Source organism: Bidens hawaiensis, unplaced genomic scaffold (genome assembly GCF_021521415.1).
Source record: "Bidens hawaiensis isolate Kalapana, Puna unplaced genomic scaffold, B.hawaiensis_p1.1 tig00025799_1, whole genome shotgun sequence".
Classification (NCBI taxonomy): domain Eukaryota; kingdom Viridiplantae; phylum Streptophyta; class Magnoliopsida; order Asterales; family Asteraceae; genus Bidens; species Bidens hawaiensis.
Window position 1 is genome coordinate 69206 of NW_027494140.1, and position 25917 is coordinate 95122.

The window sequence follows — 25917 nt, forward strand, 5'->3', positions numbered from 1 at the left end:
TGAGTTACCATGGTAATTATACGAGAAAACATGGTTCAGTGTATTGATTGTACGTGAATATATAATTCACCGTATTGAATATGCGATCAAACGATCGATAGTTATTGAAACCCGAATGAATCGAGGGTTCAATTATAGACGAGATATATGATAATTAGTGATGTTACGAAGTATTAAAGCTTCGGGATAAGTGGATTAAAGCACAGAAAAAGGATTTCGATTTAATAGTACGTCGGTACGTTAAACGAAACCTTTAATACCAAACCGAGCAAGAGACGATCGATCAAGCCGAAAAAGATGCGTAATAACTAATAATATGACGTTTTAAGTTAATGAAAGTCATGGTTTAAGTTTTTGAAGTTTTTAAATCGGTTTTATATAAATTTCATTTTTAAGCCGAAAAACGACCGTTTTAGCCTCATTTTAAGCCGAATTAAACGTTTAACCGAAAAACGAACTGAACCAGATTATCCAAAACATTATCCAGATTACGTAAATCCAAATGAGTGGCCAAGAATGAATATGTGGGTCCCACCCCACCATTTATGATATTCCGATCGGCCCTCTTGGCCATCATTTTCTTTTTTTTCTTTTTTCAAACAACAATCAACAATCTTCATCACTTCCTCTCAATCTCATGAGCTAAAACCCGAGACTTGGAGCAAGAAAACCGAGGTAAAGGTTGAGTTATTTACGTTCCATCTTCGTTTCTTGAGTTTAATTGCAAGGAAATGAGGTTTCAAAGATGAAAACCGATTCTTGCATGATCAAGTGATGTATACGGGTTATACAAAGGATCTTGGTCCAAGAAATGAGTTAAACGAATCAAAAACGAATTTTTACGGTTAAATCTTTGTTTTTGGAATCATAACCGAAACCATGAAAGAAATGGCTTGATCGTGAGTGTAACTTGCTTGGTATTGTGGTATGTTGATTTTAGGCTCTGTATTTAGTGGTAGATAAGGCGGAAAGATGAGTTTGTAGCTTGTAGTGGCGGAAAACGAAAGGTATATTCGGTTATGTTCGGTTTTGGGAAATTTGGACAGATTGTTGATGCTTTAGAGTTAGGTCATGAAATTTTACAGAGGTGTTAAACACATGAAAATATGAGTTCTATAAAATTTTGGTAATTTTTGGATAAAGGAGGAATATTTGGCGAATTTAATGCTCGGTTTTGGCCAAAAATGGTGAAAAATAGTTAAATATCATGAAAAATTCTTGAAAATTGCAGATAAGCTTTTCATATCATGTATAAGTCACACACAAAATTTTAGGTCCGTTGGAGAAGTCTAAGTAGGCTTTTCGGTTAAACGAGTTCTAGGGATTTCTAGCTCGGTTTTAGTAAAAAGGGCATGTAAAAGAAGATTTTGGTTCTGGAAAACTTACAGGGGTCTATGTGGATGGCAGGGGACATCCAGGAAAAATTTGGGATTTTTCTAAGATCGTTTGGTATTTACGACATATTTAGTGTTTAAATGGTGTTTAAAAATATATAAATAAATTTTAAATATAGAAATTAATTCTGGAAATATTTTTATAAAATTCCCCACTATTAAAAAGTGATTTGTACAAAATTTCAAGATCCGAGAGTAAACGGATAATTATTTGTGCTAATTATCAAACTTTTAAAGTTAAAACGCGTAAACCGGTGAAGTTCGCTTAAGCAGCTGACTGGTGTATAAAAACCCTAAAAATGAACTATTTTCATATAAATGAGTTAAACAAGTAAAAATAAATCATCCGAAAATAATTCGGATGATTTGAGTAATTTTAACCTATTTTAACAGTTTCCGGTACGCTAAAGACGGAAACGGGTCCCGCGGCCAAACGGGGCGTCTAAACCGAGCTCAAATTTCAAAACTTTACTTAAAATATCAGTCAACGACTATTTTCGGGTCGTGTGTGACCAAACTCATTTTTGAAACATAAAAACGAATAACCGTGCTAGGCACGCAAAACGAGAAAAACGACTAATAGTAATTGTGACCATGGAACTCTAAACGACATCACAATCTGAGTCCGGAGAAGTGTTTATGGGTTAACATTGCCCCCGGAACAGGTACAGTACTGGGTTAACAGTGTCCCCAGATGTACCGATTGATAAGTTAAAGATTATATAAACAATAATTGTATAATAACGATCGTAGGGATCATATTACAGATTGGACGTGTTAATTGATAATGATTGTTGTTACCTGCTTGCATGTGCTAAGGTGAGTTTCACGAGCCCCTTTTTACTGAACTGTTTTAAATATTTTACCGGGGTGGAAAGCATGTTTCTATCAAAATGTTTAAGTACATGCTGATCGCATGGAAATGAATGTATTTATATAATGTTTATTGTACGGGAATCGTACGGTAATGTATTAAGATGGTAATTGTCTGAGTTGCTAACAGTGTAAGGTCCGAAACAGTGTTCTGGGTTAACAGTGTCCCCAGAGGTTATTAAATGTGTTTCTGAGTTAACAGTGTCCCCAGATGTTATTGGATGTGTTTCTGGTTAACATTGTCCCCGGAGTGAGTACAGTACTGGGTTAACAGTGTCCCCAGATAATATTATATTATGATATGGATTTATCATGGTTTACTAAAATTGTGAAACTCACCAACTATTCGTAGTTGACCCGTTTTCTCACATGCTTTTCAGGTACAACTATGATGAAGTGATTGCTTATGTGCTAAGTGCTTGATGTGTGTAAGATTTGTGTGCGGGATGTTAGGATACATTATAATAAATAGAATTATGTATCGTAGTGTGTGATGTGTGTATCACCTAGACGGTAATGGAATACAAGATAATGTAATTTAAAGTATATTAATGCATTCAGTTTTCTTTATAAACAATGTGGTTGATATCAGAGGTGTCTGTTGCATCCCGTTTACGTTTCCGCTGCGGTTGCGGGGTGTTACAGAACTTGGTATCATAGTCATTGGTTATAAAAGAATTAGGATGTCTTTAAAAGATACCTAAAATATAACCAGTAGCTCAAGTATTATAGGATCTGAATATCAACTAATAATTTATAGTGACGAGGTCTGGATGAACTCGGATGGACAAGTGAGTTATTATGGTCCGGAACATAATAACAGATTTGTCCGCACGAGGGAATTCAGGGGAAGTCACGGGGTACATTAATAGGTAAAAATGGCAACATATGTGTAAAGTATATAATATTATTTATGTGTGCTAATGTGTATATATATATATATATATACGTGCATATCTTGTGGGTACATGTATTGAGAAATGGGACCCGGATAAGGAACCGGGGGATGAAATAATAAAAGTACCGAGGATGCCGAAATTTTTAAGAGCATCGGTTGATGACGAGTCTGACTTATCGGGTCATAATTATGATAGTACCAAGTTAGATCTCCCGTTTGACATTAACCAGAAATATCTAGTAACCGTCACTCCCAACCAAAATTGATGAATCCCTTACCCTACCAACACCGGTACCGTATATCCTAATAACCCCAGATGTTCACCCGAACCGTCGACCCTCACGTACAGACGGATCCGTACCTGAACCCATTCTTATTCCATTAAGGTAAAGGAGTAAATAAATAAATAAATAAATAAAATAAAATAAAATAATATATAGAAATATATATATATATATATATATATATATGTATTGCTCACTCACAAACATATGAGACAGACCAACTTCAGATCGAGAATTACCGATTTTAGCAAACCTAGAACGCCTGAGGACATTGACTGAGCAAGTGTAGAGTTTCCCATAATAGTAATTAATAATATTTGAAGGCAACCCATGTTGCGCAATTACCTTGAACCTTGCAACTCCCTATGTTATCCTTGCATCCGTTAGGTGTCTACACCCATGTATGCTCGAATAGAATGATTACCTATACACAAAGAAGGGTTGGAATCATTATAGCATAGTTGGTTGTTCGTTCGTAGGAGGTATACTGTGTATGCCGGATATACGAAATAAACACGGACATTATAACTCCGTGGTATGTAATTGTTTGGTGCTCACGGTGAGCATGTATCGGTTATGCTGACATGCAGAAGGATATTGAAATCAAGCATATTAAACATTGATCTTTGTTGAGAAAGATCTCTATGTCAGTTGGTGACAAGGGTTATGAAGCGTATTTAAAAGTTAACCGATGTCAGGTTAAGTCCATATGTTATTATACTTGTGGGACATATATACTAGATACTGGTATGTGTAATATGTATGATAATGTTTGGTGTGTATGTGTACCTGCTGTTATGATTGAACTGGTAACGAGTTATACGGTGAGATTAGTATTGATTACTGCGTACGGGATGAGTACGGCAGAATGACATAAAAAGAGTAACTCCAATGATGGAGATTGATATGATTCGGTTGATTGCTCAAAGATAGCAAATGATGATACCGAATGTAGTATCACAGATCACTGCTAGTGTTGATGCAAATGTGATCGCAGAATTATAGATCGAGCAATCACATGATTATGAATATTTCAATTCTTAGTGGTATTACTAAGAGTGATAATGTCCCACCGAATGCTATTATGACTACAAGTATTAGTTATAAACTAAACATGAATAGTAGTCGTAATGAATTAGATCCGGTATGAAGGATATGTTTATCGGTTGTGTTAAGGGGATTATTAATAGTTTACTGATGGTAAAGGGAGGAATAGATTAGCGAGTGGATAGAAAAGATCGAAATGATTAAGGATATTGGTAAGAGTCTAGAACATTGTGTAGTGAAGTATGCTACAGATATGTTGGTAGATTATGTTGTATCGTGATGGAACACGATGGTACAAAATAATAGTTAGAAAATTTTTGCTCAGATGATGTGGTCGGAATTTAAAATTCTTGTGCTAGAGCACTTTTATTCGAGTAATTAAACTCAGAGATTGGAAACTGAGCTATGAAAGATAGAAATGTTGTGTGCTGATCACTTAGAACACGCTAATCGTTTGAAGGGATTGTCATGTCTGGTAACATGACTAATTACTCCTGAAATTAAGCAAAGTGAGCGCTATATTGGGAGCTAACTCCATCGATAAGGAGTATAGTCAACCCTGTAAAATATACAACCTTTGGAAGGGTTGTGTCACAAGCCAGCATTGATATATTTGACTCTATGGGAAGCGGACTGGAAGGACGTTAGGAGAGACGTCGAGTATTAAAGAGGAGAAATGATAAAGGTATAGTGCAAGATAGACTTGTGAATAAGTAGGCATGTCCTACAACCCAGAATTATACTAAGACTAGTTCTGGTTTGAAAACATGAACCACATGAAGGGTCCTTCCCTAACTGTGGAAAATATGGTTATCGGCAGGAAGAAGAATGTCGAGTGATAGTAGGCCACGGGTGTGGTAAAGATGGACGTAATGCCCCATTTGTAGAACCAATTGAAGCCATGTGAACCGGCAACCCCAACCCATTCATGTACAACCACTCCGAACCCAACAACTTCAATAACAAACCATCCGAAGAAATCAAATTATGCCAAACAATTGTACTTACTATGAATGTGGCAGTACAGAACGTTTCAAGAGAGATTGCCCAAAGTTGAACCAAGGTGTCGTGGAAGATGAACCTCATGACAAGCATCAACCTCTGATCAAGCAAGGAGCCGTGCTTTTGTGAGTAATTCAAATAAAGCACGTCATGATCCAAAAGTGGTATTAAGTACGTTGTAGTTTTAAATCAATAGGCTTTAGTGATATTTTTACGGTCGTCGATAGAAGTTAGTTCCTGCTAACCTCCTACCCTTTGGAAAGATACCGATTAGTGAAACTATAAAACCCTATACTGTAGAATCGCTAACGGTAAATCCCTAATGGTTAACTAAATTGTACGGAATTGTCCTATTATTCTGAACGATTAACCTTTCCTTATTGACCTACGACCAGTAAAGCAAAGAAGTTTTGACGTAATAGTTAGCATGGATTGGCTAACTCAACATGAAGCAGAAATCAAATATGAAAAGAAGATGATTAGAAGCTCTCTTTCGGACGATGAAGCGATTAAATACAGAGAAAAGTGTACGGTATTATGTTGCCACGCAAATCTCATCTTGAGATGTTGTAATATTTACGACAAGAAGACGTGGTGTATTTAACAAACGTGATTGCCAAAGTATTTAAAAGAAAACATATAGAAGATATCCCGGTGGTACGCAAATTTCCACAAGTTTTCCCAGAAGAACTCCCTGGATTACCGCCAACCCGACAGGTCGAATTCAGAATCGATTTAATGTCTCAAGCTGGCCCTGTTGCTAAAGCACCCTACCGACTTGCACCGTCCGAGATGCAAGAATTACCCAATCAGTTACAAGAATTGTTGGATAAGATTTTATACGACCTAGTTAGTCACCATGGGGTGCACCAGTTTTAATTGGGAAATGAAGGACGGAAGTGTTAGGATATGTGTTGATTAGGGAGAATTGAATAAAGTGACGATCAAGAATAGGTATTCACTTCTTCGAAGTAAATGATCTGTTTAACCAACTGCAAAGGGCGATTTTTCTTTAGAAAATTGATCTTATATATAGTTATCACCAAATGAAAAATCCAAGAGGAGGACGTTGCAGCAACAGCGTTGCGGACTCGCTACGGCCATTATGAATTCTTATTCATGCCGTTCGGGTTAACAAATGTGCAGGCAGTATTCATGGAACTCATGAATCGAGTCTGTAAACCTTACTTTGACAAATTTGTCATAGCATTCATTGATGATATTTTGATATATTCGCAACGTAAAGAAGAGCACGAACGACGATTAAGGAAAATTGTGGAAGTGTTAAAACAAGAAGAGCTATACGCGAAGTTTTCAAAATGTGATTTTGAATAAAGAAGGCATAATCACTTGATCATGTTGTAAAGCAACAAAGATTTCACAAAGATCCAAATAAGATAGAAACCATTAAAATTGTGCCAAGCGCCGATTTTAAGTCTCCCCGATGGAGACGATGGTTTTGTCGCGTATTGTGACGCATCGCGTAAAGGATTAGGATGCGTGTTGACGCAGTATATTAAGGTTATAGCCTATGCTTCCCGACAGTTAAAAGTACACGAGTAAAATTACACTACTCACGACTTAGAACTGGGAGCGGTTATCTACGCACTTAAAATGTGGAGACATTGTCTCTACGATACGAAGTGCACCATCTTCACCGATCATAAAAGTTTGCAGCACATATTTGATCAGAAGGAACTGAATATGAGGCAACGAACATGGGTCGAGTTGTTAAGCGATTATGACTGTGACATCCGTTATCACCCTGGCAAGGCTAACGTCGTAGCCGATGCCTTGAGTAAGAAAGATCGGGTTAAGCCATTGCGAGTGCGAGTGCTGGGGATGATAGTCCAGTCGAACCTTCGAACCTGATTCGAGTCGCTCAAAGTGAGGCGTTAAAAGAGGAACAATTGGAAAAGGAGGGACTTTACAGCAATGAGAAGAATTTCGAACAGCGCGTGGACTAAATTCTCTACTTCAAAAATCGGGTTTGGATCCCGACCCTCCATGACCTTCGTGAATTAATCATTGACGAAGCGCATAGATCGAAATAATCCATACATCCGGGATCGGATTTGACTATTGATGATACGGATATCTGAAAGGATTTTTATTAATGTTCGAGTTTGGAGAAAGATATGGTCACGTGTGTTGGTGAATATTGAGTTATGCAAGAGATAAGGCTGCACACCGAAAACCCTAGGGAATGCCACAACGACAGAAAATTCGCCAATGATAGTGGGAATAAATTACAATGAATTCTTGCCCAAATTCCTGATGGTGAAATGGTATCTCGTCGTGGAGTGCCATTTTCAATTATCTCATATCAAAATAGTCATCCTACTTCCATTATTGGAAGGCGGGGAAGGAGGCATCGAGAGCTTGAAGCTTTCTATGGGTGAAGTAGTTATCACCAAGTTGTTAAATTGAAATTGGGCGTCACTCAGGCCATAAGATTTGAATTGATTCGAGAAACAACCAATCGGATTTATAGTATTTAAGACAAGTTGAAAGCGGCGCGTGATTGGCAAAGGGTTTATGCCAACGTTCAAAGGAAACCATTGTCACTGAATAGAGGTGACAAGGCATTTTAAGGCATCACCTTAGAGAGAGGTGATATGAGGTTTGGCAAAACCGAAAATAGCTTCTTAATATATTGGACCCCATGAGAACTATCTCCATGGTTGGTCATTTAGTTTATCGATTAAAGTACTCCAGGGGCTAAGTACTATACATGATATTTTGCCATGTATACGGATTGAAAAGTGCCTAAGCGATGAGGCAACGAAAGTACTAGTAATAGAGGTACTCATAGAAGACATGCTTGATATCATAACTAATTCCGTAGAGATAGTAGACGGGAAAACTAAACAGTTTGGACATACCAAGCTTTATTAATTAAGATTAAGTGGAATTCACAGCGAGGACCAGATTATACTTGGTAACGCGAGGGTGAATTCTGAAGGAAACCCCCCCCCCCCCCCACCTTTCTCTCGAAAGGAGATAGTGGGCGTGTAAAATTTCGATGACGAAATTTCTTAACGGGGGGAAATGTAACGATTCCGACGAAACCAGGTATACCCTAACCGGTAGACGTTAGTTACGTCATATGTAATGTCGGGTACATGAGTTACCATGGTAATTATACGAGAAAACATGGTTCAGTGTATTGATTGTACGTGAATATATAATTCACCGTATTGAATATGCGATCAAACGATCGATAGTTATTAAAACCCGAATGAATCGAGGGTTCAATTATAGACGAGATATATGATAATTAGTGATGTTACGAAGTATTAAAGCTTCGGGATAAGTGGATTAAAGCACAGAAAAAGGATTTCGATTTAATAGTACGTCGGTACGTTAAACGAAACCTTTAATACCAAACCGAGCAAAAGACGATCGATCAAGCCGAAAAAGATGCGTAATAACTAATAATATGACGTTTTAAGTTAATGAAAGTCATGGTTTAAGTTTTTGAAGTTTTTAAATCGGTTTTATATAAATTTCATTTTTAAGCCGAAAAACGACCGTTTTAGCCTCATTTTAAGCCGAATTAAACGTTTAACCGAAAAACGAACTGAACCAGATTATCCAAAACATTATCCAGATTACGTAAATCCAAATGAGTGGCCAAGAATGAATATGTGGGTCCCACCCCACCCTTTATGATATTCCGATCGGCCCTCTTGGCCATCATTTTCTTTTTTTTCTTTTTTCAAACAACAATCAACAATCTTCATCACTTCCTCTCAATCTCATGAGCTAAAACCCGAGACTTGGAGCAAGAAAACCGAGGTAAAGGTTGAGTTATTTACGTTCCATCTTCGTTTCTTGAGTTTAATTGCAAGGAAATGAGGTTTCAAAGATGAAAACCGATTCTTGCATGATCAAGTGATGTATACGGGTTATACAAAGGATCTTGGTCCAAGAAATGAGTTAAACGAATCAAAAACGAATTTTTACGGTTAAATCTTTGTTTTTGGAATCATAACCGAAACCATGAAAGAAATGGCTTGATCGTGAGTGTAACTTGCTTGGTATTGTGGTATGTTGATTTTAGGCTCTGTATTTAGTGGTAGATAAGGCAGAAAGATAAGTTTGTAGCTTGTAGTGGCGGAAAACGAAAGGTATATTCGGTTATGTTCGGTTTTGGGAAATTTGGACAGATTGTTGATGCTTTAGAGTTAGGTCATGAAATTTTACAGAGGTGTTAAACACATGAAAATATGAGTTCTGTAAATTTTTGGTAATTTTTGGATAAAGGAGGAATATTTGGTGAATTTAATGCTCGGTTTTGGCCAAAAATGGAGAAAAATAGTTAAATATCATGAAAATTCTTGAAAATTGCAGATAAGCTTTTCATATCATGTATAAGTAACACACAAAATTTGAGGTCCGTTGGAGAAGTCTAAGTAGGCTTTTCGGTTAAACGAGTTCTAGGGATTTCTAGCTCGGTTTTAGTAAAAAGGGCATGTAAAAGAAGATTTTGGTTCTGGAAAACTTACAGGGGTCTATTTGGATGGCAGGGGACATCCAAAAAAAATTTGGGATTTTTCTAAGATCGTTTGGTATTTACGACATATTTAGTGTTTAAATGGTGTTTAAAAATATATAAATAAATTTTAAATATAGAAATTAATTCTGGAAATATTTTTATAAAATTCCCCACTATTAAAAAGTGATTTGTGCAAAATTTCAAGATCCGAGAGTAAACGGATAATTATTTGTGCTAATTATCAAACTTTTAAAGTTAAAACGCGTAAACCGGTGAAGTTCGCTTAAGCGAGCTGACTGGTGTATAAAAACCCTAAAAATGAACTATTTTCATATAAATGAGTTAAACAAGTAAAAATAAATCATCCGAAAATAATTCGGATGATTTGAGTAATTTTAACCTATTTTAACAGTTTCCGGTACGCTAAAGACGGAAACGGGTCTCGCGGCCAAACGGGGCGTCTAAACCGAGCTCAAATTTCACAACTTTACTTAAACTATCAGTCAACGACTTTTTTCGGGTCGTGTGTGACCAAACTCATTTTTGAAACATAAAACGAATAACCGTGCTAGGCACGCAAAACGAGAAAAACGACTAATAGTAATTGTGACCATGGAATTCTAAACGACATCACAATCTGAGTCCGGAGAAGTGTTTCTGGGTTAACATTGCCCCCGGAACAGGTACAGTACTGGTTTAACAGTGTCCCCAGATGTACCGATTGATAAGGTTAAAGATTATATAAACAATAATTGTATAATAACGATCGTAGGGATCATATTACAGATTGGACGTGTTAATTGATAATGATTGTTGTTACCTGTTTGCATGTGCTAAGGTGAGTTTCACGAGCCCCTTTTTACTGAACTGTTTTAAATATTTTCCCGGGGCGGAAAGCATGTTTCTATCAAAATGTTTAAGTACATGCTGATCGCATGGAAATGAATGTATTTATATAATGTTTATTGTACGGGAATCGTACGGTAATGTATTAAGATGGTAATTGTCTGAGTTGCTAACAGTGTAAGGTCCGAAACAGTGTTCTGGGTTAACAGTGTCCGCAGAGGTTATTAAATGTGTTTCTGGGTTAACAGTGTCCCCAGATGTTATTGGATGTGTTTCTGGGTTAACATTGTTCCCGGAGTGAGTACAGTACTGGGTTAACAGTGTCCCCAGATAATATTATATTATGATATGGATTTATCATGGTTTACTAAAATTGTGAAACTCACCAACTATTCGTAGTTGACCCGTTTTCTCACATGCTTTTCAGGTACAACTAAGATGAAGTGATTGCTTATGTGCTAAGTGCTTGATGTGTGTAAGATTTGTGTGCGGGATGTTAGGATACATTATAATAAATAGAATTATGTATCGTAGTGTGTGATGTGTGTATCACCTAGACGGTAATGGAATACAAGATAATGTAATTTGAAGTATATTAATGCATTCAGTTTTCTTTATAAACAATGTGGTTGATATCAGAGGTGTCTGTTGCATCCCGTTTACGTTTCCGCTGCGGTTGCGGGGTGTTACATCTTCTCGACCTCTTCCACCACAGCCACCACCGAGCCTGCCGTCATTAACCCTTTGTTTTCTAGCGACCATACTCAAGCACAACCACTTCTTCTACCTTTAGGTCTTTGACCGACATGACCTTCGCCCCCCATCTGTTACTGGAAAAGTTCATTGCTGCCATCGAGGCTACCTCCCTACTGCCTCCATGCTTCGATGTGAACTCTACGTCTATAATGGGGAAAAGCTCACTCCCACCATATGTTACTAGAAAAGCTCACTATCCCACCCCTCACACCCATCTGTTTCAAAAAAATCTCGTTACCAGACCACCGCAGAACCATTCCTCATTGCCTCCATGCTCCGCCATGACGAATAGCAACCCCGCCGTTATATAATCAGGCATCATCCGTGGTATGTCACATGCCAATCAGCTCGTTCCTTTGTTCTGTAAAAAGGCATATGGTATGGATTTTGAACTGGTATTATGTTTTGCTAATTTTGAACTTGAATAGATTAGGGATGAGGTTGAATAGTGGTGAATGTGGTGAAAGAAGGGGAGGACATAGTGGTAGGAGGTTCAATGGTGTCAACAAGTCCGCCAGTGGCAAGTCCGATGGTGGCTATAGTGAAAGAGGGGGGGGGGGAGAAGGGGGGGGGGATTAACTGGGTTATAAGCATAGATCAAACGGTGTAACATTTAAAAACGTAAAGTACAAATCACGTTAATTTTAAGAGATTACTCTATAAAATGGTAACTAAATTTTGAAATTGTTCTAATCAGGTATATGCATAAAACTGAAATCTGATATATACATAAATGACCAAATTTATAATTTAGTCTAGGTGTAAATAGTGTTATTAGTTGATATAATAGTATATTAAAAATAGAATTCTAATAAAACATCTTTTTAATTTTTTTTATTCGTGTGATTAATTCGTATCATGAGTAGACTTTTAAATTTTAGGTAATTGTTTAACAAATGAAGTTATTTTGTATCAACTTTTTTTTACCGGTTATCTTGTATCAACTAGTTGAATAAATTTACATTATGTAATTATTAAGTTTAATTTATATCAATTAATGTCAAACAATTAGCACACTTATAGTTTTAAGCATGTGATAAAAATAGTTATCGTTCTCTCTTATTTAAAAATATATTATTTTGTTTTATTACCTTGGTAGGGCCAAAAGCGAAGGTAGGGAAAGAGCCGAAAGATGCATAGGGCACACCTTTTCCAAGTGAAAAGTGAATATATGAACATATTCATTTGTGCAAGTCGCACTTTCATAATTAACGCCACACAGTTTATTCCATATTCACATCGTACTTTAATATTTTTTTCAATTAATATAAATTTTATTAAAATCGAAGTTGTATTCACAATATAATATATTTTGGTATCGTAACTTTCGTATTTGTCTTTTTTACGATGTGTAAGTATTCCTTTTTATGGTTTTTACATTTTTATAATATTTTTATAAAATGTGTGTGTGAGAGCGTATTTTTGGTGATACCAAAACAAGAATTGTGATCTTTTAATGGAATCAATTGCATGTATTGAAAATAACAAAAGGAAGAGAGAAAGAGATGGGGTCGGCCACCTTGGGTGGGTTTTCCCTCCAAAACTCAAACCTCATTTTGTTTATTTTTCTATATACAGATTTTGTTATTTATTCAAATAAATAACATTTATCTCAAACATAAATTATCCACATAATTTATTTAATACACAAATACGAAAAATTTAGAAAACTCAATTTCCAAATATTATAAGTGTTGATTATTATTACTTAGATCATATCTAATAATAATTATCGTGACGTTTGTCTAGCTTGATATTAGGTATGACCCGACTTGGATCATAACGTACTAGTCACATCAACTCAAGTGTGTCTTGGGCAGATGGATTCCAATAGTAGCAACAGGAGAATTCATCCTGAAAGTGGGAGAACTGCTGAAACTACATGAAACCCTGACAGGGGTTTATGTACAAAGAACGGGCAAACCCTTATGGGTTGTATCCGAAGACATGGAAAGAGATGTTTATATGTCAGCAACAGAGGCCCAAGCTTATGGAATTGTTGATCTTGTGGCAGTTGAATGACAATAACCTGGATTTCGCGTCAATTCTGAAATGAACCCTGCCGAGTTGAATATTATTATTCTATGGAATCTTTTTAATTATTCTATTGAATAAAAGTAATTCATAAGAATCCACTTAGGATCGATCTAAACCAGCCCATTATATATATGATTCAACATGCCAACGGTTAAACAACTTATTAGAAATACAAGACAACCAATTAGAAATATCACAAAATCTCACGCGCTTCGGAGATGCCCTCAGCGTCGAGGAACATGTACTAGGGTGTATGTGCGACTCGTTCAGATCATGAACTAAAACAAAGGAAAGAGAACAATGTTTGAATATCAATGATCAAATTTGATATAACGGGAAAACAAACTATATTTCCTATCTAAAAATGGATGATATCCCTTTTATTGTGTATGAAATTTATGGTTTCCGTTGGTGTAAATACACTCACCTCAATTCAAAATGAGAAGCAATTCTCCATTGGTAGCAAATGGTTATCCATTAAGCGGATGAAATCTTAGTTAACATAGACTCCTCTTGCAAGAACGGACTGACCAAATGTCAACAAAACTTTTATTGAAACAACTGGTACGTACCGGCCGGTTGAACCGGTTATACTGAATTTTTGTAAGTCAACCGGTATTTAGAGCCCGTTACTTTTAGGAGGTTTGCTAGAACATCATACCGCCTGTTTTTTAAAAATACCGGTTTAAACCGGCAAACCGGTTTTAAATTCAGGATATTTTTTTGGCCCGAAGTTTTTAAAAATGACTTTTAACATAGCGGATAAAAATGAAACAAGTAAACACAGTTAACGACGATTCGTTAATCAAACAATTTTGTATCATGTAAATCCATTGTTGATTTATTTACATCTTTTGTAATTGACTAATTTCGTATACGAAGTACAAACTTTCTAGGTGACTCGACTGTTGTTCATGTGTGATATTTGGTTCAAGATTGATGTTTATTATTGTACTTTTGGGTTATTTTTTAGTTGAAATTGTATTTATATGGATTATATGGAATTACAAGGTAAATTATTTAACTCGATTGAACCTTCTGATACATTACAGTTCAACCGGTTGTACTATTTTTAAACTAAATCCGATACTAGTAAAATACTGGTTTTTAAAACATTGATGTGTTTAGCTTTTTATAAAAAGGTTAACAAACAAAAGTTATTACAAAAAGTCAAATTGAATAATAATCAAATGGTTAGAGACATATGTTTTATTTTATTTACGGTATAAGAAGTTAATATAATAAAACTTATTAAAAAATGCTAATGTTCATTCGTCAAACATATAACCATGCCTTTTAATATCAACTAGCAAAATACAGCTTTTTTGTTGTGGCGGTTTGTTTTTGAAAATCAACAATATAAATAAAGACAGAATAGTCAAAAACGTCATTTATGTTTGAACGTTTATTCAACGGATGTCCTTTAGCAAAAGAATTGGCAAAAAATATACTGTACTTTTTAAATTTCTTTCATGTTACATCCTTTGGTCCTAACCTAGTTAAAATTTTCCGTTAAATTTGATCATGTTTGTAATTTCCACATTTATTTAATGATTGAAAATAAAATATATATATATATATATATATACTTATATATGAAGAGACATTTATGCCAAAATTTGAAACATGATTTGCTTTATCACGATTCGCATCATTCCCATACCTCAAACTTTCATCTTTCTCTTCATCTTGGTTTTTTCGGCCACACGTCATTTCGACGAGCTCTTTAAACTTAAAATTGGAATGCAAATCAATCTCGAAACCGTACAACAAACTCGAAACCTCAAATCGTAAATCACGCTAGTGACGGCCCAAGGTTTTAGGAGGCCTCAAGTTAACTATAAAGTTGGGGGCTTTTTCAAAAACTTTTTTTTATGTATAAACTCTCCTCTTTTATCTTGGTTAGAGAATGACAACTATAAAATAACACGTTTATAGTTGGTAGAGTTATTTTTTAAAGGTTTCTTTTTTTTTCCCATGATAAGGGTTTTTTTTTAGACTTTTGATCACATGGTGGGTTCAATTTTCATTCTAATCACAGGAGGGGTTACCAACATTAGTAGTGGCTATTAATTGGGCGAGGTAGGCGTGTAAGGACGGTGGCAACCCCTCTTGAAGTGATGCTTAATTAACATCTCGTTCCCAAATTATTAGCATCGAAAACAAATTTCAAAATTTTTGAACCAGGCCACAATCTAGGGTTCGGTTAGGGAAAAGGGATGAATGGAGTATGTGTTGCAAGGAAGATCGAAGAGTGACTTAAGGTACCATTCTTCAGTTGTTGTTGTAGATCGGCGTCTTGTGATTATAATCTAAGTTGAAAAGGTACGATTAGGGGTGAGCAGAAACCGAATTAACCGAATCGAAACCGAATAACCGAAAAAATCGAACCGAAGCATTAACCGACGGTTAATTTTTTAGATTTTCGAAGAACCGATTTTCGGGTTTAGGTTCGGTTATCCATTTTATAAAAACCAAAAAAAAAAACGAACCGATCTGATTAATAGAACCTTTGTTTTTTATGTGTTTTTTTAAGATGTTATGACTGGAGCAAAATACCAAAAGAATCTACCATTGACGGTGACGAAGATTATGAAGATGCTGAAGATTAGGTCTATACTTTGAAGATGAATAAGATAATGAACGAATATTCGGGCCAAACTTTTAGTGTTTTTTTGATTAAAAACGTTGTTGCATTTTAAACTCTACTACGCAAACAACTTTGTATATGTTTGGTTCCACGTAACACGTGCCTATTTTTGTATTTTGAATTCAATATATATGAGGTACTATATCTTTTAGAATTTTTTTTATGTCTACTCACAATAAAGAAAACCGAAACCGAAACCGAAAACCGAATAATCGAAAACCGATCGGTTGGTATTCTAAAATAACCGATAACTTCGGTTTCGACGTGAGTTTCACTCAATAACTGAACCGAATCGTGCTCACCCCTAGGTACGATGGTGGAGTTAATCAAAGGTGAAAATAGGAGTGGGCGAAGTGGTGTGGCCATGCTAAGAGGATTTTGGTTGAAAAAGATGACAGTTGTACTTGTGGGTGAGATAATAAGAGGCGGTGGTCTCTAGCCAGTGATGGTCGCTTAGCCGGAGCAGAAGAAGACGGACGAAAAGGGACTAGTGGGTTTGATGTGTGTTTAAGACTTATTAGAGAGAGAGAGAGAGAGTAGGAAAGATAAATTGTAGGTTTTAATTTGTTTTTAATTAGATTAATAAAATTACAAACCTACCTTCATGTGTTTTGCACATGATCAGATTTAACGAAAAAATTGACTGGGTTAGAGCCAAAGGACGTAACGTGAAAGAGATTTGCAACATACAATATGCTTTTTGCCAATTCTTTTGCTAAATGGCGTACATTGAGAAAACGTTTAAATATAAAGGTTGTCTTTTGCTATTTTGTCATAAATAAAAAATGATTCACAACGATATATTCAGAAAAGCGGGAAAAAGTGAAGTCGTTGAAACGTGTGTTCTATATATTGAATACAACTTCATCTACACCAAAATTTATATTTGAATGTAAAGAAAAGAAAATACAACTGTGAAAACCATGAAAACTAATACCAATACAAGTTCTGTTAATACCGATATCTGTGTTGATGTTATCCGATCGGAATTAGTTCTGGTGAAACACCCTAAACCAAGATCTCTCAGAGGTTGGATTAATTAATGCAATATAGTTCTTAAACTTTGAATATAACATACATGCATCACAAATCATACATAAGACAATCTTGAACATTACAAAATATTTAGTCTTAAAATAACTCAAAACAAAATAAAGATCAGCTCAATTGGATGCTTGTCTTATGCTCGGATAACCCGTCCAAATGTTGCATTCCTTATTCTAACCTCTAGCTAGGGGCGCAAACGAGCCGAGCCCGAGCTTGACTAGGCTTGCGCTCGGCTCGTTTCAAGCTCTATGTTCAAAGCCCGAGCTCAGCTAGTGAGTAGATTTTCAAGATTGAGCTCGGCTCGTTTACTATTTATTAATTATTTTTTATATAATTAAAATTATTTTTATATATGTTTTTCTATTATAGTTTTATTTATAGAATAATATATATTATTTTGTTATGTTTATATATTTTTTCATAACATTATATATATTAAGTAATAATTAGTAGATATGTATTTAAAACTTTTATATATTATATAAATGATAGGCTCGTTTAGGCTCATGGGCGGCTCGAGCTCGATAAGTGAAGCTCGGGCTCGTTTATTAAACGAGCTTACTTTTAGGCTCGAGCTCGGGCTCCATTAAGTTCGGCTCGATCGAGCTTTTTTACAAGCCGATCTCGAGTAGCTCGTGAGCAGCTCAGCTAGTTTGCACATTTATCTCTAGCGCACCTGTCAACTTTTTATGCATACAGAACTCATGTTCGTTGAGTGAGTTTTAGCTTTACTATTCTTTATCATTTATTAATATTTTTAGAGATAATATCATTCGTACCTTAAGCACAATAATAGAAGCTTAAAAGGATACTTAACTTCTCTAATCATGTGTAAAGTAAATCAATCTAATTTGTCTAACGTTTTGACTTTACTGGCCATGGCATGACCCCGATCCGTTCGTTGTAGAGTCGTGTTTCAAAAACAGTTACCTAAAAATGTTTTTTAAGAAACGAAAGGAATTTTACTTTAATTAAGATGCCATTTCTCCATCAATCTTCAAGAATTGATCTTTTCCACTTATAGCTTATGTACCCACTTTGTTGCCACAAAAGAAAAAGAAAAGAGAAGGTTGATGGTTTATGAGGCTCGCACATTTTGACCGATTTAATTGGGGATTTTCATGTTTTTTTGTTGTCTTCTCATCATCTACCCACACATGTCATGCCTCACTACTCTCCGTTAATGAATTAAAAATCCTACAATTAATAACCTGAAAATTAACTTTATTAAAAGCTTAAAAAGAAATAATAAAAAAGTAATAACTTATTAGAGTTCTCAAATTCCAAAAATTAAGCATTAACTTTTGAAGAATTAATAGATACTGAAACTTTCAATATTTTTATTATGTATATCCTCATCATGTTGTCTATGTATTATTTATCATATCTATTTCCTCTATATTAGTTAACATTAATGATCATTTTACATGAATTTGAACGAGTTATTTGATAACGACGGTACCTTTACCCATCCATAAGCTAAGGAAGCTATGGAATAAAGAAGTAGCAAGTACAAGTTATCAGAATGGGAAGCTCGAAACTTGCCAAGCAAGATTTCTAAGTTGACTAGGGGAGCTCTTGCCAGTAAAATCTCAGAAAAAGTCATGACTAACATAAAGGTGGTACCTGCCATAATGCAAGAGTGACGACATGGCAGATAAAGACAGAATGCAGGTTACACAAAAATAGCATTACTAGTTTGCCTAAGTCGAAAGAGGAGTTGACCCTTTCTCCTTAAGAAGCTTAAGCTTACCCCAGATAAGCTTTCGACTGCCTGTAAAAGGAAAATTTCAGTCAAAGGTATTCTCATTCTCATTCACTCTATTTCTCACTACTCTCTCTTCATACTTACTCCTACAATCTCATTATCGTATCATATCACTGATTCTCACGTCGGAAGTTGATCGTAGAAGACCTCCTCCTACGGTGAGACTAACCAATCGTGTTTTCTTTGATTATTAGTAGGTTAGGAAGCTCTGTTAGTACAACACTCTTATACCACATACTTCAGTTGTTAGCTATACCCATTATAGCAACAAGTAGTGCTTACTGTGGGGTTGCCACTACTTATAGTTTCAGCTCCATTGTTCTCAAGTACTGTTCATGTATGGCTGAAAAGAGTGATCCTAACAAGATTATTCCTTCGAAAGATGATCGGCCTCAAGATAATTCCTCGTCAGGGGAAAATATCGACTGTAGTTCACTGGAAACGAGCAGGTCATTGGTCACGTCGTCACAATCTTTCGAGTTCCAAACACCACCCTCGTCTAGAAGTGGAATTTTCTCTCCAAGGGATGATTTCTTACTCCCGATGGAGAGGATAGATATAACGCCGGAGGGTGTCAAACGGAACTTTGTTCAGCTCAGGGAGCTGATGAATAACTATGCTAAGGAAGAGTGTGCTAAATGGGAGAGAATAAGGTTAGACTATACTAAAGAACTTAAGGTCACACTCTCAACTATGCCTAGTCCACCAAGCACAAGCACACCTTCCATGTCGGGAAGAAACGCTCAAAGCCCCTGTAGTTCATTGATTAGGGAATACGAAAACATAAACTCTCCTCAAGAAATAGTAAGCCTAACAGCCTCGCCATAACTCCCAATGGAGTTCGAGAGAAAACCATGGAGCAGCTTTCCCAAGGCTCACCTGCTTTAGTACTTCCTTGGTAGAAGCTTTGATGTCCTTACCTTTAGCAAGAGGCATGGTCGCACCGTCACTAGTAAGAGCCATGTGCTCCATGCCTCAGGATTACCTACAGCCAGATGTCATGCTGCCAAGATGTCATGCTGCCAGGTATGACGTATCCTCAAATGGCAGCACTTATGGTGTCTCAGTATGCCCAACCATGGTCGGGAATCTTACAATGGCAAGCTTCACAAGGTTTCCCGACTATGAGCCAGCATGTGGTAACTCAAGCTCCAATTATCATTATCACCGGTGCAAGTGACTTAACATAGTTGGAACCTTACCAACCTTACAAGCCTTCAACCTTGTCATGCTTCTCTGAACAAATAGTAAACTTTGTGCTCCAAAGAATGTTTAAGAGGCCAACTATTATCAAGACTTATGATGGAACGGAAGTTCCCGAAGATCACCTTCAGATATTCACGTGAGCAGCTACCGTAGAATGATGGAACAACGGCGAATGTTGCCATATGTTCATGTAAACCTTGATAAGACCTGCTAGACTTTGTTTCAACACCCTTTCATCGAGAAGCATAGATTCCTTTGATGATCTATACTAAAGCTTCTTAACTAACTTCACCCAGCAAAGAAGGTGCACTAAGGACGCTACGGTCCTATACCAAATCATGCAAAAGGAACATGAAGACCTTCGAATCTTCTTGGAAAGATATAAGAAAGAGTGCTTAAACTATGGTGTTGCTTCGGAAAAGATGTGTGTTTCAGGTTACATGAACGCCATCAAAGCAAAGAAGCTTGTGAGAAGGTTCCAGGAAAACATTCCCCAAACCATGAAGGAAGCTTTCGAAAGAACAGAAGCTTACTTTCGAGGGGAAGAAGCTTTGGATAATCAAGAAACAAGGAAATGTGACCATGGAAACTAGAGAAACCACTCCTCAAAAGGAAAGAAACCTCAATTCCAGTCCTTCGTCGAGAAGCATCCACATAGCACTAAGAGCAAAAGAGGTTAGACAACAGAAGCCACCCTTCTCGACAACATAGACCTCAAGAGAAGGATAAGCTGATCTTCTCTGTGTTAACCAAAACTCCTCAAGAGATACTGGTAACCGAGGAGGTTAAGAAAATTTTTTGTCCTTCTCATCCACTGTCAAAGCCAGCAGGAAAGCGTGATGCAGGTAAGTTTTGTGTCTTTCACAATGGCAATGGCCATCATACCAATGATTGCTTCTAGCTGAAGAAACGCATCGAAGATGTCGTTCAAAGTGGTGAGTTAGCTCACCTACTCGAAGACCAAAAAGAAGGTAAATGGAATGGAAAGAAGGTGTTGGAGTAAACATGGTTCATGTTTGTAACAAGAGGCAACGAACACTCGAATGGAGCCAACAAAGCATATGCTTCCCTCTAACTGACCTTCATAACAAAGCCACAACTCCAGACAATGTAGAAGTTGAATTTAATGGCTCCCTCATAGATGGAGCTTACATAGACTATGGGGCAGCAACGAAGGTGATGTATGAAATATGTTTCCTCAAACTTCCTCAAGAAATCAAGAAACAAATCCAACAACTCCCGCAAAAGCTTCGCCGGAGAGAAGGTGTTTCCACTTGGGAAGCTCACTCTAGATGTTCGTTTCAGAGATGGAAATCTCTCTCGGGTCGAGAAGCTCACCTTCACAGTGGTCAAGTACCCTTCTAACTATAATATAATCATCGGAAGAATTAGATTGCTACTTTGATGCAGTAGTCTCCACAGCTCATGGCATGATGAAGTTCCCAACCATGAGAGGAATATCTACAATGGTACCAACACAAGAAGCTTTACTCATAGCTGCTACAGAAGAAGCTTGGGAGCTTGGTGAATATATGGAGGATAGCCCTATACAGAAGATAAGCATCAACTCATCTTACCCTGAACAAACTATCAACGTCAATAGTAAGCTTCCCTCTCAGATTATGAGTAAGCTCATAACTTTATTATAAAAAGGCAAAGATGTTTTTGTACGGTGCCCAAATGATATGACAGGGTTCCCAGGGAATATGTCGAACATTCCTTGAACATCTCATCCACACATAAACCATTCTCTCAAAAGAAAAGAAGCTTGGCTGTTGAAATAAGATTAGTTGCATGCAATGAGGTAGACAAGATTGTCATAGCCGATATTCTCCGAGAAGTAACGTACCATTTTTGGATTTCAAACCCAGTTATAGTCAATAAGTATGATGGATCTTGGCGAATGTGTGTGGACTTCAAGGATCTTAACAAAGCTTGTCTCAAGGATAGCTACCCCTTCACAGAGATTGATTGGAAGGTGGATTCCCTTACAGGCTTCCAATACAAGTGCTTCTGGGATGCCTACAAGGGCTACCGCCAGATCTTGATGAAGGTTGAAGATGATGAGAAGACAGCATTCCACACCGGAAATGGGATCTTCTGTTACAAGAAGATGCGCATTGGTTTGAAGAATGTCGGAGCTATGTATCAACGTTTGATCGAAAATACCTTATCCGGGAAAATTGAAAAGAACATGGAAGCCTATGTTGATGAATTGGTCATAAAGAGTAAATATGAGGAAGCAATGATCAATGATATTGAAGAAACGTTCCGAAATTTAGAAGCATCAACATGAAGCTCACTCCAGTTAAATGCTCATTCGGTTTTGAAGAAGGTAAATTTTTGGGCCACTTAATTGACAACCAAAGCATAAAATCTAACCCAAGCAAGGTACAAATTGTTCGTAGTTTGCATTCTCCAAAAACGAAGAAGGAGGTTCATAGCCTCAATGGCAAAATTGTTTCCCTCAAACGATTTCTTTCGAAATCAGCAGAAAAATATTTACCCTTCTTCAAAACTTTGAAAAATTTCAATGACAAGAAAGATTTCCAACGGACTAGTGAGGAAAAAGTTTCATTCCTAACCCTAAATAAGCATCTAGCTTCCTTACATGCTCTAGAAGCTCCTCAGGTAGGAGAAGCAGTAACATTTTATCTATCAGCAGGAAGGGAAACTATTAGCTCAGTGTTTATTGTCGAACGCGACAAATTCCAAGTTATAGTATACATCATCATCAGGGCACTAAGAGAAACTAAGCTCAAATACACGCCTATTTAGAAGCTAATTCTCGCACTTGTTCACACAGACTAAAGGCTAAGAAGATACTTCCAAGCTCATAAAATGAAGGTGATCACCGACAAACCCATAAGATCCATTTTGGAAAGACCATAAATCGCATGAAGGCTAGCCAAATGGCTATCGGTTTGGGTGAACACAACATAGTGTAAGAATCTAGAAAGCAATCAAGGGTCAGATCTTTGCCAACTTTCTAGTTGAAACACCGAAGAACCTATGGAGATGAACGAACTGGAAGAAGGTGAACCTACTATCCCTTTGGGAAAGTGGACACTCTACACTGATGGAGATTCAAGTATAGAAGGTTCTGGAGCTGGTCTAATAATGACAGACCCCCAAAGAACCTAATATACTTATGCACCCCGACTAGATTTTCCATGTACTAACCATGGGGCTGAATATGTGGCTTTGACTGAAGGGTTTCACTTAGCAAAATAGATGAAGACCCCGAAACTAAGTGCTTTTGTTGATTCAAGATTAGTGGCCAACCAAATAAACAATGAGTTCATAGCAAGGGATCTTTTGATGCTGAAGTATAAGCAGAAGGTCAAGGAGCTTATGAAGGAATTCAGAAGCTGCTCCTTGATTCAAGTCTCTAGAATCCGAAACAAGAAAGTTGATGCCCTTAGTAAACTGTATTCTCTGACCTTCGCTCATTTGACAAAGAAGGTCTTGGTTGAAGTTTTGAGAAGCCCCTTCCATTGAGGAACTATAAATACAAGATATAATTGAAGAAGAAGGAATCACTTGGATTAATCCCATTCTAGAGTTTCTTAAAGATGGCAAGCTTCCTATCGAAGAAGGAGAAGCCATAAAACTAAGGCTCAAAGCTAAGCTATAAAAGACGGTATCCTCTACAATAAAGGTACTTGAGCCCTTTTTTACGATGTGTAGGTCCGGATCAAAGCAATTACCTTGTAAGAGAGGTACATGAAGGCATTTATGGAATACACTTTGGTCCAAGGTCAGTAGTAACTAGTCAACTGAACCTAGGTACTACTGGCCGACGATGCACAAGGACTCTTCTGAGGTGATACACAAGTGTGAAGCTTGTCAGCTCCATGCTCCCGTAAAAACTAATCTGAAACACAACATGGTGCCCATCATTTCTGCCTGGACCTTTTAAAAATGGGAATGGACATTGTTGGTCCCTTCCCCGAGGCAGCAGGGAAGGTAAAATTCCTATTGGTTGTTGTGGATTATTACACCAAGTGGTCAGAGGTTAAGCCCTTAGCTTCCAGTAAAGGGAGGTAGATAATGAACGTTGTATGGGAAAGCATAATTTGTAGATATGGGCTGCTAGGCAAAATAGTGACTGATAATGGGAAGCAGTTTGCTGAGAAGCCATTCAGTCGTTGGTGCAAGGACCTACAAGTCAAGCAAGTGTTTAGTTTGGTTGCATTTTCCTAATATAACGACCAAGTTGAGCGAATGAATCGTAGGATTGTAGAAGACATAAAAGCAAGATTGGGGAGGGATGACAGAAAGTGGGTAGAAGAACTTCCAAGTGTTCTTTGTGCTATTCGAACAAGAGAGAAAACGAGTCATGGCAAAACACCCTACAACTTAATCTTTGATTCAAAAGCTGGTATCCCTACTGAAATAGGGGTAATAACAAGAAGGGTAAGAAGCATTGATCAAGAAGCAAATGACTCTGAGGTTTTGCTCAACCTTGATCTTCTAGAAGAAATCTGTGATCAAGCTGCTATAGAAGAATCTAGATACAAGAAGAAGTTTGAAGCCATCTATAACACAAGAGTAAGAAAAGAAGCTGGGACCTAAGTGGGAAGGTCTCTACATCATACATGGTTGGATCTTACAAGCTCAATGACCTTGAAGTAAAGAAGGTGCTTCGTCATTGGAGTGACAAGCACCTTAAGAAGTTCCTAGTCTAGGTCTTCACTAAAAATCTATGTATTAGTTGTTTCAGTTTGATATAAGTGAAAAATCAATGAATGATTATCATATTTTGAGTAACAAACTTTTTTATTATCCTATCTAAGGGTAAGCCTCTCCAAACTAGGCTCCATGAGGTATGACGTATTTCCTAATCATGTACATGGTTGAGCTCCTAAGCCATATCGCTCAGCAGGTAACAAGACGCTATATCTTCTTGAATACAAGGTGAATCCCCAAAACAATAGGACTCCATGGAGCACATAGAAGTAAACTATCTCCATGTAACTAGATTGAGCATCTCTCACCAAGTAGGTCCATAAGTACAACAAGTTAGAAGCTTACAATTGTGATAAGCTTAAAAAGTGAAGGACTTATGTAACAATATACCATGAACAAGTTAATAAGTTTTGTGGACAGATAGAGGATGGGATATGCTTTGAATCGGTTCTTAGTTACTAAGGAAAGGAAGGGTGTCTGCAGCACCACTCCTTAACATAGTTTCAAAGGAATTGCAAAATAACAAACAAGCATGAAAAACACAAGCAAACAAAATAAATAACTATGAGATAGATTGAAATATAAAGGCACCCTAGTGGGTGCTACCAAACATCATAGACATAAGGAAAAACTGTTCATGCCAACAAAGGCTTACAAATACAAATAAAGAAACTTCACACAGGATGCTAAAACAACCAACTTGGCTACTTACCAGAAGTAGCATCCTCCTTCTAAGAAGCTTTAGTTGCCTCACCAAAGAGATCCTCATATAGCATGTTCACTGGAGTATCAAAGGCATCTGGGGAAGCTTCAGAAGGGGCGGGAGATGGATTATGCTCTACCTCTCTCGCAGGGGATGGAGTGCTGTCACACCCCGCCAAGGCGGAAGTACGGGCGAGTGACGTCATGTATATCA

At 37.0% G+C, this 25917-nt stretch overlaps 1 protein-coding gene across 1 annotated transcript; it reads left to right on the forward strand.

Annotated features, from left to right (window-relative positions):
* The first annotated feature begins 24536 nt into the window (after window positions 1–24536).
* LOC143572308 (uncharacterized) lies at window positions 24537–24887 on the forward strand. Its single transcript, XM_077057500.1, has one exon. It carries the CDS (start codon window positions 24537–24539, stop codon window positions 24885–24887), a length of 351 nt encoding a protein of 116 aa, XP_076913615.1.
* The last annotated feature ends 1030 nt before the right edge of the window (window positions 24888–25917 follow it).

What these genes read in the sequence shown, in the direction of transcription:
- LOC143572308 (XM_077057500.1), top strand. Translation starts at nt 24,537, where the DNA reads ATGAATCGTAGGATTGTAGAAGACATAAAAGCAAGATTGGGGAGGGAT.